This window comes from Clytia hemisphaerica, unplaced genomic scaffold, assembly GCF_902728285.1.
Source record: "Clytia hemisphaerica strain Z4C2 unplaced genomic scaffold, Clytia hemisphaerica genome assembly, whole genome shotgun sequence".
In the NCBI taxonomy this organism is placed as follows: Eukaryota; Metazoa; Cnidaria; class Hydrozoa; order Leptothecata; family Clytiidae; genus Clytia; species Clytia hemisphaerica.
Genome location: NW_027104338.1, coordinates 1,076,632 through 1,089,109, shown reverse-complemented (window position 1 = coordinate 1,089,109; position 12,478 = coordinate 1,076,632). Strand labels below are relative to the sequence as shown.

The 12,478-nt window shown below is 34.0% G+C and overlaps 1 protein-coding gene across 1 annotated transcript; it reads right to left on the bottom strand.

Annotated features, from left to right (window-relative positions):
- Positions 1-324: 324 nt before the first annotated feature.
- Positions 325-7,353, bottom strand: LOC136817927 (tRNA wybutosine-synthesizing protein 5-like). Its single transcript, XM_067074271.1, has 10 exons — positions 7,169-7,353; positions 5,826-6,081; positions 5,564-5,627; positions 5,043-5,308; positions 4,502-4,702; positions 4,159-4,237; positions 3,413-3,487; positions 1,765-1,848; positions 1,358-1,418; positions 325-954 (listed from the first exon to the last, which is right to left on the bottom strand). Exons 1-10 carry the CDS (start codon positions 7,344-7,346, stop codon positions 866-868), a joined length of 1,353 nt encoding a protein of 450 aa, XP_066930372.1. The 5' UTR covers positions 7,347-7,353; the 3' UTR covers positions 325-865.
- Between the last annotated feature and the right edge of the window lie 5,125 nt (positions 7,354-12,478).

Genomic DNA, 12,478 nt, shown 5'->3' with positions numbered 1-12,478 from the left:
AGGCGTGAAAGGTCAATTAACTTTTTTCGACTTCCTTCAAATACAGTTGCAATGGATGTTGTTAATTCTAAAGGTTACAATGGATAGCAGATGTCAATAACAAAGAAGGTTAAAAACGCCCACAAACGCCCAATTAGAGGAACTTTTTCGAATCGTTTAAAACAATTTAAATTGTTGTTTCATCTTAAAATTGGCTCGAATTGTCATAGAACTGCGAGAACAGAATAACTATTCAAATCAGAATTTGTGAGAGCCCACTGCATATTACATTTTGTTTTTGCATAGTTTTCGTTCAGTACAACTAAATACAGGATATTTTAGGTATAGTTGATTAATTGTATGTTATATTTTCCCCATTAAAAATCAAACTTTATCAAAAATATTTTATCAATAATGTCATTAATGTATCAAATAACTAATTTATTAAATTATACAATAGTATCTAGGGAAAATTCACTGTACGAAAAAATATATATAAAAATATAAAAAAAACACCCAGGAAAATTCAAATAAAATTCGTGCAAATACAATTGGTGTGTTTCTATATAGAAAGTTAAAAATAAGGAAATGTATGTGAAAATATATTGGAATTTTAAGAATTAATATGGCGTTTTGCATTCTATATTTTTCTATGACTTTCGTCATGTAATGAAACTTTGAACGCTCTCTTTTGTATCCCCTATTAGATTTCTAGACTTAGACCAACATTATTCGTGTCATACTCAAACTAGCCGATTTTCATCAAAAATGAGGAAGGCTAAGTTGACCGTCTAAACTGGAGCGAGCTTCGTATGCCCTTTTCAAAAACATTGAGACTTGTTAATTGATCTATATGCAAACATAATGTTAAATAAATATCTAGAACCTATAATTCACCGGTTGGTCGTTTATTCACTTCTTCTCCATCAGATTCATCTTCAGCATCTCTGGTTACTCCATTGGTTTGATCATCAACTGCAAATGCAAGGAGCAAAAAAATGTTAAACCTAATTCTAATGTCGGCTGATTTTACCTTATTTTTGTTCGATATAGGAAGGCAAAAGATTGACTGATAGTTTGTACTTTGAAATTTAAGACTGAAAAAGGTTGACATAGTCTTAGTGCAATTAACGTCCTTTATCGTTAACAACGTTAAGTTTGACTTTTAGGTCAATTTCTACATTCCAAGTTTCGTTGCAAATGCTGTCCGGCCCTTAGTCTTTCCCACTAAGTGTACAACATTCAATGCTTACTACAGCTTGCAGCCGATTTCGATGCACTGAATTAAAGAAAGAACACAAAGTTTTCAGCAAAATAAACCATCCATCCATTAGAAAAGAGAGAAGGATGTCAAAAAATGGAAATAAAGGTATTATACCAGAGTTCTTAAAAAAGTCTTCCACAAGGGTTTCCGCTTCTAAAATCTTTTGGTGTTGTTCCTAAAAGTTTGAAACAAACAAACATGAGTAGTGAGAAAACGACATCTAACCTTTTTATTTTACAGATAAATTCATGATTTTTATGTTGGTAAAAGTATCAATAAGTGTGAGACAATACTGTGCTCGGGCATCTAAAATGGAAAATTTTAAGGAAAATGCGTGTTGATAATCAATCAGCTTGCTTTAGCGAAAAGATTGTAATTCAGCTTTCAGCCTTTTGAACCCGTCTAGAAAGGTTTAGGTCAATTAAAACTTTGAAATTAATATTCATTATATTCTTTACGTAACCCTTAACAAGAATTGTTTATAGATTTGGCGATTGAAAGATTAAGGGATTAGTAGTTACCTTTTCTTTCCCATCTACGATAGCTTGTTCAAAATCAGCATGATTGACTGAACCATTGTCTGTGTAATCTAATGCATCGAAGATCTGAAATATGGAATATACAAAGATCAAATAGAGATAAATTTGATAGTTGAAAACTGGGTCTCTCCTCTCACTGTCGCGGTTGGTCACTTGGTTGTGACGTCTAGATTCTCTTTGGGCCTCTGATGTTCACACTGCCTGTCGTGCCTTTTGTACAGAGTCTCTAGTTTACTCCCTCTGGTTTGCCGCCTCTGGTATATGCCCTATTAAGGGTATACTACTACGCCATGCACTAAGTTCCTCTAGGCGTGACCCCAATATTTCCGCCACATTTGTATATAACACTTATAGAATACTTTAATCGTAGAAATTTTAGCGAGACTAATTTTAGCGTATATTAGCGGGTCAAGAAAATCTTGATTTTTTTTCTTTCAAAAAATTTCGCGTGGATAAATTTTAGCGAATTCTCGTCTGATAAAAATTTCGCGTGGATTAATTTTAGCGAGGGCAATGATTTTGAAGAAAAAATTAATCCACGAAATGTTTCCCTGAAGAAAGTTTCATCCATTCGATGTTTTTGCCACTAAAACAACCTACAAAGATGGCGTTATTAGAGGGCATCTACCTCGTGAAATATCGAGGGTTACAAAATTCTTGTTAGAAAGAGGTGCAAGAATGATGGCAATTTTAACTTCGGTAAACTACCGTAGGTCTCCACTTGTTCAAGGTGGTCTGGCCCCCATCCCCGGTTACTACAATCTTCTGCAAAATATCATGAGACACCTTGCAAATATAGCAAATTTAAGCTTCCCCCTCCCCCAAAACAATGTTGAGTGCAGTAACAGCTTGATTCCATAAACAACATTGTTTTGGGGGAGGGGGGTTGCTTTTTTGTAAAGTGTCTCACATATTTTGCAAAAGATTGTAGTTTTTGAAAAAAATATGAAAATGATAAAAAATGAAAGAAAAACATACTGGATTTATTTTAGCGAATCAGCTTTTCGAAAAATTTCGCGCGGATAAATTTTAGCTATCGGTCGAATCGGCGTGTTTTAGCGAGATTTATTTTAGCGAAAATAGGGAAAACTCGCTAAAACGCTAAAATTAGTCTCGCCATACTACAGAATATATTCCATAAGGGTCAAACGACTCAATTTTGTGTCCATTTTCTTGTCTCCCAGTCACTAATCTATTGATAGAAATAATTAAAGGGAAGAAACTTTCGCGATGGCTTTGAATTTTAGGCAAATTCGCGGAATTTAATCGCGCTAAAGATTCTCTCAAGAAAAAAAGAAATACACTCTAAGTTATTGAAATTTCCTCAAAAAACCTTAAAAGATTATTATGAAAGGGCTGTACCTTTTGGCTAGGATAGAACATTTGATACAAACAATATTTAGTTCATTCACGAAAGCTTGTTCACTCAAGATAACCAATGTTGGGAAAGGCCTTAACTCACCCCGAAAAACAAAAACATGGGACAAAATCCTAATTTCTCAGGAGAAATAAGTGTAGCAAAAATTACATAGTGTCCTCCAAAAGAGGAAAGGAATCATTTAAGGACTTTCAAATGCTAGTGTTAAGGGGAGATATTGTAAGGATTCAAAGAACAAATTGAGTATTTTACCTTTTTAAGTACCTTGTTCAGTTCTTCTGAATTTTCTTCTGCAAATTCTCTCACTTCGTCATCCAAGATTTCACTCTGTATAAAAAAGAAACTGTAATGAGCCCAACAAAATACTGGGACAAACACACGAGAGTTTCAAAACATAATTTGCGGGATATGCACGTATTATATAGAAAATATTCAAAGTTACATTGCAGTATTTTGTATATTGAAAAGACAGGAATCACAGACATCACAAGTAGTGAGAGGTCAGTGACATGAACGCGGAAGTTCATGTTAATTTAAAAATTTCCCATTTCTCATTCCAATTTCGCAAAAGCAAAGACAGGTTTTACTTCCTTGTCGTAAACATCAACAGTTTCCTTTATCATAAAAGCAATATCCGCGTTCAATATTTTCTACCATTCAGTCCTGATAAGGAAATTCTGCATGTAATGGTAACACGTAGTACATTACAGTTTCCTTTTCCTTAGCTTTCAAACAAAAGTCCGTATTCCTTCCTCCATGTTTGAAAACCCTATATTTTAAAATGCCAAAGTTATCAACAGATGCTAGAATGGAGAATACGCAATGTCAAAACTCCTTTTCAACAGCCTGACACATATAGTACTTGATAGTAGTGGTGCAGCATACCACAACGCTTTCAAAATAGGCCATAAACAAATATTCTTCATAAAATTTAGTCCAAATTTTATCCCCAAAAGTGATCTATAACATTTCAAGACAGATTTATTTATGAAACTTACCATGTAATATAACTTGACAAAAGTGCTGAATTTCATTCGCAATTTCTTTGTTTCGTCCAAAAAAGCTTCATATTTTTCACTAAAAAAATAAAAAGATGGAAATAAATAAATGAGTCTTTTTAGAGAGAAGGTTGTTAATTTCATACTCATTGAGTTTTGAAACGAAAGTTGGAAGAGAATCTCCAACCTTTGCAAGGCAAGACAAAGTGAAGCCTTATGTTAATATTACTTAAATTGAAGTAAATCCTTCTATATCCTTCACTGGATATCTCTTGCACCTATACAAAATTCCCTCACAAAAGAAAATATTTAAAGAAATGAAACTGAAGTTTTCAAAACCTACATCGGAGTTTCTTTAGGTGGTTCACGGCCATCAATACTAGCTTGGGTTTTTTCCAATTCTGAGAAATAATATTTATCAATGGTAGCATCTTCTGGAGATAGTTTGCAAGTTTTTGGTTTATGCCCTCTTGTGTGTTTAAACCAAATGTTGACAGCTACGTTCTGTTTCTTCTCGTTAGCAATTGAATTAACTTGGTGAATCCTGATGAAAGATTAATGTTGAACACAAATGACATGAAATGACGGAATATTTATAGTTTTAATCATTTGAATTTAATAACTTGAATTTGAATCATATCACAGACAAACTTCTAGAACTTAAAAATTCATCGATTTAAAAGTTTTCACCCTACACTAAGAGCGTTTCTTTTTGAAGGTTGTGTATGTTAAGATATTTTCTTTAGTTTGTAAGATCGCAATGACCTTTTCGATCGGCCGGTCGTGGGTACTAGAATTAGTCGGGTGAATATGCCTTAACATATTTTCAAGAACAGCCTAACAAGTATAACATCTTATTCAACATGAAAATATTAATGGCTCACCATTTATAAGGAATAAAGAGACAATCACCAGCTTCCATTGAAGCTCTTACATACTCCTGAACTTTTCTGACTTGTGGAAAAGCAGTAAAATTGACTTTGTCAACATCAATAGATGAATATCCTCCTTGATCTAATGGTAGAAAATCACCATATTTGTCATAACTGACGAAGACAAGTTCCTTTTGACCACGAAATAAACAATTGATGTTGTCTAGATCGTCGTGGTGAATGACAGATTGAGTACCTCCTGAGCTGAACCATGTCACCTAAAATGAGATCCTTAACATTCAAGATCTAGTTATAATCCGCTACTGTGCTGATAAGTAGTGGTCAATTTGGGATGTATGTTAAATTCAATATAAAAAGACCAAAAAAGGTTGAATCCACTTTGTATTTTTCAATGGTATAATTATTATCTTACAAAAACAGTATCCAACACAAGTTTAATAAAGACTTTAATCAAAGCAAGGTCATTTCAAATACAACGTTATGACAAATTCAGATCTAAAACCAAATCTTACAGCATCTAATAAATAACGCCTCGTCTCTTCACATCGAAGTGGTGGTGGTATTAAGACATCTTTTCTGAAGAAAAGAATAAGAGGGAATAATTTTCAAAGTTATAAAGTTGCACGGTTTGTCAGTCTTTATCTGGGTTAATGTGTAAATAGATAAATGTAGTACAGATAGAAGTATACTTAAGTTATCCTTATCATTGATAATGATAACTTAATATAAAAACTTTGTTAAGAACTTTGAAAATTAATCTATTAAAATGCTTACCGGATTATTTTAGGACAGCCATTAACCATGTAAATCTCTTCCTTTTGGTAGGTTTCAATAAACTGCTTCAAACTAATCTCTGTTCCTCCCAGTGTACGATTTTCTTTCTTCTGTTTTTCAACAAAGACAAGAGATTTATCTGCTCCAGGATGGTTCTTAAGATATTCATCATCCCATAATGTAAATGCTGGTGATTTCTTTGCTAGCCCTTTAAATAATACTGGTCGACTGTTGTCATTATAATCTTCAAAGAAATCTAGAAAATACAAAAAAGGAAATAAATTACAAGGATAACAATGTTTTATTACGTGAAATAAAGAGTTGCTTTGCTGCAAATCAAAACATAAGTTTCGATGTCATTTGAATTTAGCTATAACTAGGCGGTTCCCGTCGTCGCAAACACCACTTTAGCTTGCGCATCAAAAGCCCCTAGGATAAGAAAGATGGTACTGTTGATGCTCTCTAAATTTATCTTTATCTATCAAATCTTTAAGACTTAAATTAGTTTTTTTTTACCAACCACGGGAGTATATCGAGTAGTGTGAAGATGTCTCGTAAATACCTTTTTATGCTTCAAAGCGAATAAGAGAATGGGACTTGAAATCTTCACCATAAATATGAGCTTAGTAAAAAATAAACCTTCAATTGTGAGAGTTTCTTCAGGAAGTTTGAAAGCGATTTCAATTTAACCGAAAATGGGAACTTATTGAGCGTCAATATATCAGTGTATAAGAATGGAAAAGATATGAAAATGTTGCTGTATTTACGAATTTGAGGTCGACATGACGTGCTTTAAAAGACCAAACAATAAATACTTTGATTTCAAAACAATCATGGGTATATCCGAACTTATGGGACAACAACTTATATCCACTTCTCACGCAAAAGACCTCCGTTTTTTACCTTATTGACAATTTAAAAACTATATTTTTACTAACTTTTTCGTAGAAAGTACCACGCCTTCTAAAGTTCGAAAATTTATGTCACATGGTGTTTTGAATAATTGACGTCAGAATTATTTTCGTTAAAAATCCACTGTAGGGGCTTCTTCGATTCGAACGTCAAATTCTTTTTTGGACGGGGGTTTTATAGGAAGGTAGTGCTAATTTTTGCTCTCAATCATAGATGAAAATGATATTTTAAACATAAAATTAAAACCACGACGTATCATCAACTGCTTTTTGAAAGACAATAAGATTTTTTGTCTTAAAACTGCACGAAATCCCTCTTTCATACTCGAATCAAGCGTTACAGAAATTTTTCATAAACTCATTTAGTATAGTAAGATTTAACTCTATTAAAACAGTATTCATAACATACTAAAAATGACAAAAAGCATATACCTTGTGGAGAAGGCCAATGATCAATAGTTTCAACATTGGCACTTTTTTGCTCACTTCCAAAGGGCTTCAAATGTCCTGGCCATAAACTTGGATCGTCATCTAAAGATACTGTCATGACTTTGATTGAAAAACATCCCAATAGAAGTAATCTTAGTGGAAGCATTTCCTTTTTAATCATATATGATTTTTCTATAATGAAGTCAAATTTAAATTCAGAACTTTTTTGTCAGGTAAAATATAACAAGCCTAGCAAGATTTATTTTTTACAAAAATGAGAAAAACTTTTTACACTCACGTGTAACATTTTAATCACTTCAGAGTAATTTTTTTGCCTTTTAAAGGGAAACTGGTTTGTGACATCAAACATTGATGTATATAAAGAATCTGGTTCTCAACTCTTGTCTGATATACTGTTGTATGTAAGAGCCACATAGATTACATCTCCACATTATTTCTCATCGTGTCGTGTAGTTGAAAATGATGACAAGGATCGTCGAAATATTCCTACAACATCGACTCTATTTTCTTGTTGTTCTTTTAATTTAAAAATCCAAGGAAATGTTTATTTTTGGATTATGTTTCTTCTTATACTTCTCATAATGCTATAAAATTTATAAATATTGAAAAAATTCCTAGTTTCAATTTTCTGCATTCTTTATTGCACACTTATATACAACTGTTATGGGGCTGTCGACCACAAGTGTTACGCGTAAGCCAAATCGCGTATTATGAACAACCTCTAAATTGCTGAGTACGGAGAAAAAAAATTGAAATACAAAATGGCGGCCAAGCCCACGCTGATAACTCAAAAATCTTTGTTTTTCAATCAGCTATTGCAGCTCAATAAATCAATGAAATAATTTGAAATAAAAAGTAAACAAACCTTGAACCTTTCATGCACTCTCAGTTTTTAGGGTTTTATATGAGACCCTTTAGATGCTTATTTGAAGAAAGACCTTATCAGTCTGAATTCAAACCTTTTAGGTTTAGTTTTGAGACCTTAGCCGGTCTAATTTTTACTTAGATGTTAGTATATCATGAAAGGTCTGAATTGAAACTCTTGTGTGGCCGATTGAGACCTTGCAAGGTTTCCATTCAAGCAAGGTCTTGTTCTATACACCAAAAAGGTCTCTTTTGTATTTTCGAAATAAGACCTTCATGGTCTGTTCTTGTAAACGGTCTTATTCAACACTTCTAAAGGTCTCAATCAGTCGTTTGAAACAAGACCTTCTTAGGTCTACCTGATACAAGCCTTTTCAATAGACACGATAGTGAACATCCGATAGACAAGATAAAAGGGCTTTTATGGAGACCTCTAAAGGTCTCAGTTTCGCGCGCTGCAAAAGGTCGCCAAAGAGGTCTCCTTCAAGACTTCTAAAGGCTCACTAGTTTGAAACAAGACCTTTTTAGGTCTGCCAGATACAAGCCTTTTCAATAGACACGATAGTGAACATCCAATAGACACGATCAAAAGGGCTTTTATGAAGACCTCTAAAGGTCTCGATTTCGCGCGCTTTAAAAAATCTAGAGCAGTGTAACGACTTCTTTCGAATTTTCGAATGTTTCGAACGTCGTTCGAAATTCGAAAAGTTCAAAATGAATCAAATTGCAAAAGTACGATCAAAACAATTTTGGAGCCAAAAGGGTGAAGATGGTCTGAAGAAAAAAAGGTAAGTAACACATTCTTCACGTAATAAAATTTCTTAAAATCCTTTTTTTGTCAACTGGAGCTATATATCTTTTGATCGGATGAATCCTTTTTTCTTCCACAAACATGGAGCTTTATTGTTGCAAATACACCCATGGAAAGTTTTGGCGAGGCTCGATCGAATTTTGTGCTTGTATTATTAAATCCTACTAGCTACAATCTTTCAAGAAATATATTTGAGAATTCCGGTTATTTTGACGTTTTTCGAGATTTAAAGTTCAGGCGAAAAAGTCGAGTTTGGGCTATCTCTTTAACTTAATCGAATATTTCAATTTGGGAGGGGTTGGCAGACTTCCAGGCTATATTCTGAGCCTTACTGGACCATTTTTGAACTTTTGGATCCTCAGATCCTAAGGTCCTAAGTCTTAAGTCTAGCGTTAAAACTCAGAGTTAAAACTCTACCCTTCGAACCTACTTTAGAGCACTTACAAATCGATTGTCGTTTCAAAACTTCCTGGGGAATTTCCCATTAGTCTCAAATAATTCTTGAAGGATTGTAGGCTTTTACGAAATTTTATTTTATTTTTTGTGCCATATTCGTTTTGAATCTTTTATTATATTTTATTTTTCAGCTTCGACATTAACGAGAATCTAACCCAACATCATGTGAGCCCATGTCGCTGTCGCTGGTAATCCCACCATCACATTTTCTAAACGTTTGTTTTAAAGTGGCCAGAACAAAATCGACTCTCTCCTGAGGTAAAAATTGAATATATCTTTGCCTAATTTGTATTTTTTCTCTGGAAAACTTTGAAGAGCTGGATCAAAAGTAAAGAATTTTTCAAATTTTCTAATCTAAATGACATTTCGATGAAGTAATAGGCCTAAAAACCAGTTTTGTGATCTTTATCTCACTTCTCTTGATTTTTTTAGCAAGCAACTATCCAGCTTTCATGTTAGCACGCAACAATCCAGTTCGTTACAGTTTCGTGTCACCGTCACCAACAAACGTCTATTCAATTTTCAACTCTTGGACGTTTGTTTGACAATCTGGTTTACAGTCGTACTTACATAAACAGCTAGACTTTGTCGTGAATCATCATCATTGTCATGAACAAACTGGACACGTACAATACATCTCTCGTACGTTTCGATATCAATCTCTCGTACGTTTCGATATCAAAGAACTATTATATATATAATATAACTATACTTGTTAGAAAAATATCTAGAAATCCTAATGGGTAGAATATATCTTTTAGATTGAAATTCTTGAACTTGAATGTATTTTTATTCTTTTCTTCTCTTAATTATTGTTAGGTTTTGTTTTGGCAATTTAGGCCTTTGAAAATTACAGACCTTCAAAAACGAGTACTAAACATAGTTTCTTTTAGGCACTAATATGGTCTAATTTTGAACAAGACCCCAAACGTTCTGCGATAACGGACTTTTTTCGAAAGGTCTCGTTTAAAATAAGACCTTTTAAGTATGATAGAATCAGAACCCTTGAAGTCTCTTTCGGGATCTAGAATAGTCTCTATTGGGCGCGATAAAGGTCTGATTTAGAACAAGACCCCAAACGTTCTGCGATAACGGACTTTTTTCGAAAGGTCTCGTTTAAAATAAGACCTTTTAGGTATGATAGAATCAGAACCCTTGAAGTCTCTTTCGGGATCTAGAATAGTCTCTATTGGGCGCGATAAAGGTCTTATTGAAATCAAGACCTTAAGGTCTGATTTAGAACAAGACCCAAAACGTTCTGCGATAACGGATCGTTACCTGATACACCCAAAAGGTCTTAATAAAGACCTTTAAAACTGAGAGTGTGAATCCAAAAAAAATAAAAGTATTCATCTAAAGTGAAGATTACATTTCAAAATAAAACGATTTCCAAACCAACCTAAAGTCAGTGTCTGCCAACTAAAAATTTCTCTGCGGGGTCATTGGCAAGGAGTTACGACTTCAGACTCAGACTTCAGATTCCAATTCTTTTATAGGCTGCAACTACACTGCCAAAGCACGGGGGTTTTGTTTTTAAAAACAAACTTCAAAATAAAATTGTTAATGAACTTGTTACTTAAAATATCACTTACTTACATAATTTATTTATGATATAACACCCCTTTCTTAAATAAACGGCCTCTTAAAGTCTTTTATGTTTGCCGCAAGAAGGGAGAAAAATTTAATTTGACCCCCAGTTTTTTCTCTCTTTTTCTAGCTATTTCCCGCGTGTTAGTGTAGACACAACTTTAATCCGGGGAAATGAAGCGTTTTCATTGGTCTAAAATCATGGATGGTCACGTGACCAGGATTTTTATCCAGGGAAATGCCGTGGTGGCAATGTTTTGCTTTAGTGAGATTGACCATTTTGTTGTTTTGATTTGAGCGGGCGAAATTTCTGTACAAACCAAAATATGGCTTTGTTGGAATACCGGTTGAAACACTTGTGCGACAGTGATTCAAGCTATCATATTATTCCTGTCTCTAAAGAAGGGTGTTGGAATTAGACGAGGGATGTCGATATTAGACTAACTTACGGTACCTTAGTAGTCTGGCAGAAATAAAATTTGACCTAAAAAAGAATTCTGCGTTAAACTTTCTTGGTACAGTTGCAAGCGGAATTTTATAAGGTTTTAACAGGCAGTCAGGCACATCCTGGCAAATGAACGGGGTGAGCATTTGCATGGGGTATTCGTCACCCAGTGTAAATGAGATAGGACGTCTCAGGCTAAAAGCGTGAAAATGAATAAAAATGAACTTCAAACTGAAAAAGGGAAAAAAGGAAGAAAACTGGGAACTTTATTTTTTCGTTAAAAGTTTCTTCAATCTTCGAAGACAAAATTGACCCATGGAAAAAAAATTTCATCTATGCAGTTCTTTGAAATGAAGCAAAATATTTCCAACCCGGTTCAATTAAACTGGGTATTCTGCGCTATTACGTCACTTTCGTTTTCAACCCCGTTCATTTGCCAATGGTCGCAAGTGAAAAATACCCAGTTCATTTGCCAGGATGTGCCTGACTGACAGGGAAAATTATTGGTGAAATAAAACATAACAACCCATCTTTGCTATAAAATGCCTTGAAAAGGGCTATCCTTGCAATGGTAGGTGCCTTTTAAAACACTCAATCAATACAATGTACAATGAATACCAACCCTTTGCCCTTGTCTAAATTCCGACACCCTTTCTTAGAGACAGGAATTACAATTATGAAAGTTTGAATCACTGATTGAAAAAGGATTATTCCTCTCTGACCACAAAGCAAAGAAAAATAATTTTGACCCTTCTATCAATTTCAGCTAATAAAAAGGGTGTCTGAATTAGATGAGGGATGTTAATATCATTAGACCAAAAATTACAGTGTAATTGTGTTGTGATTCTTATGTTCTATGATCTAATCTGATAGCTACTTGAATGAAAGAAATATCTACCACTTACCCTAAATACTTACGGATGTTTTCCGCTCTTCAAGTTTAAATCCTAGTGGTTGTTAGCTGTTGCATTTCGAAATGCCAGCTGCACAGTTTCTTTACCTGACTGCCTGAAAATACTTTCGATTTCTTCCATTTTCTTCCTCCCCGGTGATTTTCTTCCTCTTTGTTTATGTACCACTATTCGGAAAAATTAATACAATATTCTTTTCGATAGAGGTCATTAAAAGT

Bases quoted from the DNA above. Each gene is read 5' to 3' on its own strand.
- LOC136817927 (XM_067074271.1), bottom strand. From the start codon at position 7,346: ATGATTAAAAAGGAAATGCTTCCACTAAGATTACTTCTATTGGGATGT. The intron at 6,082-7,168 runs GTATATGCTTTT...TGTATTTTCTAG, and splicing joins TCATTGGCCTTCTCCACAAG to ATTTCTTTGAAGATTATAAT. The intron at 955-1,357 runs GTATAATACCTT...TTGCATTTGCAG, and splicing joins AGACTTTTTTAAGAACTCTG to TTGATGATCAAACCAATGGA.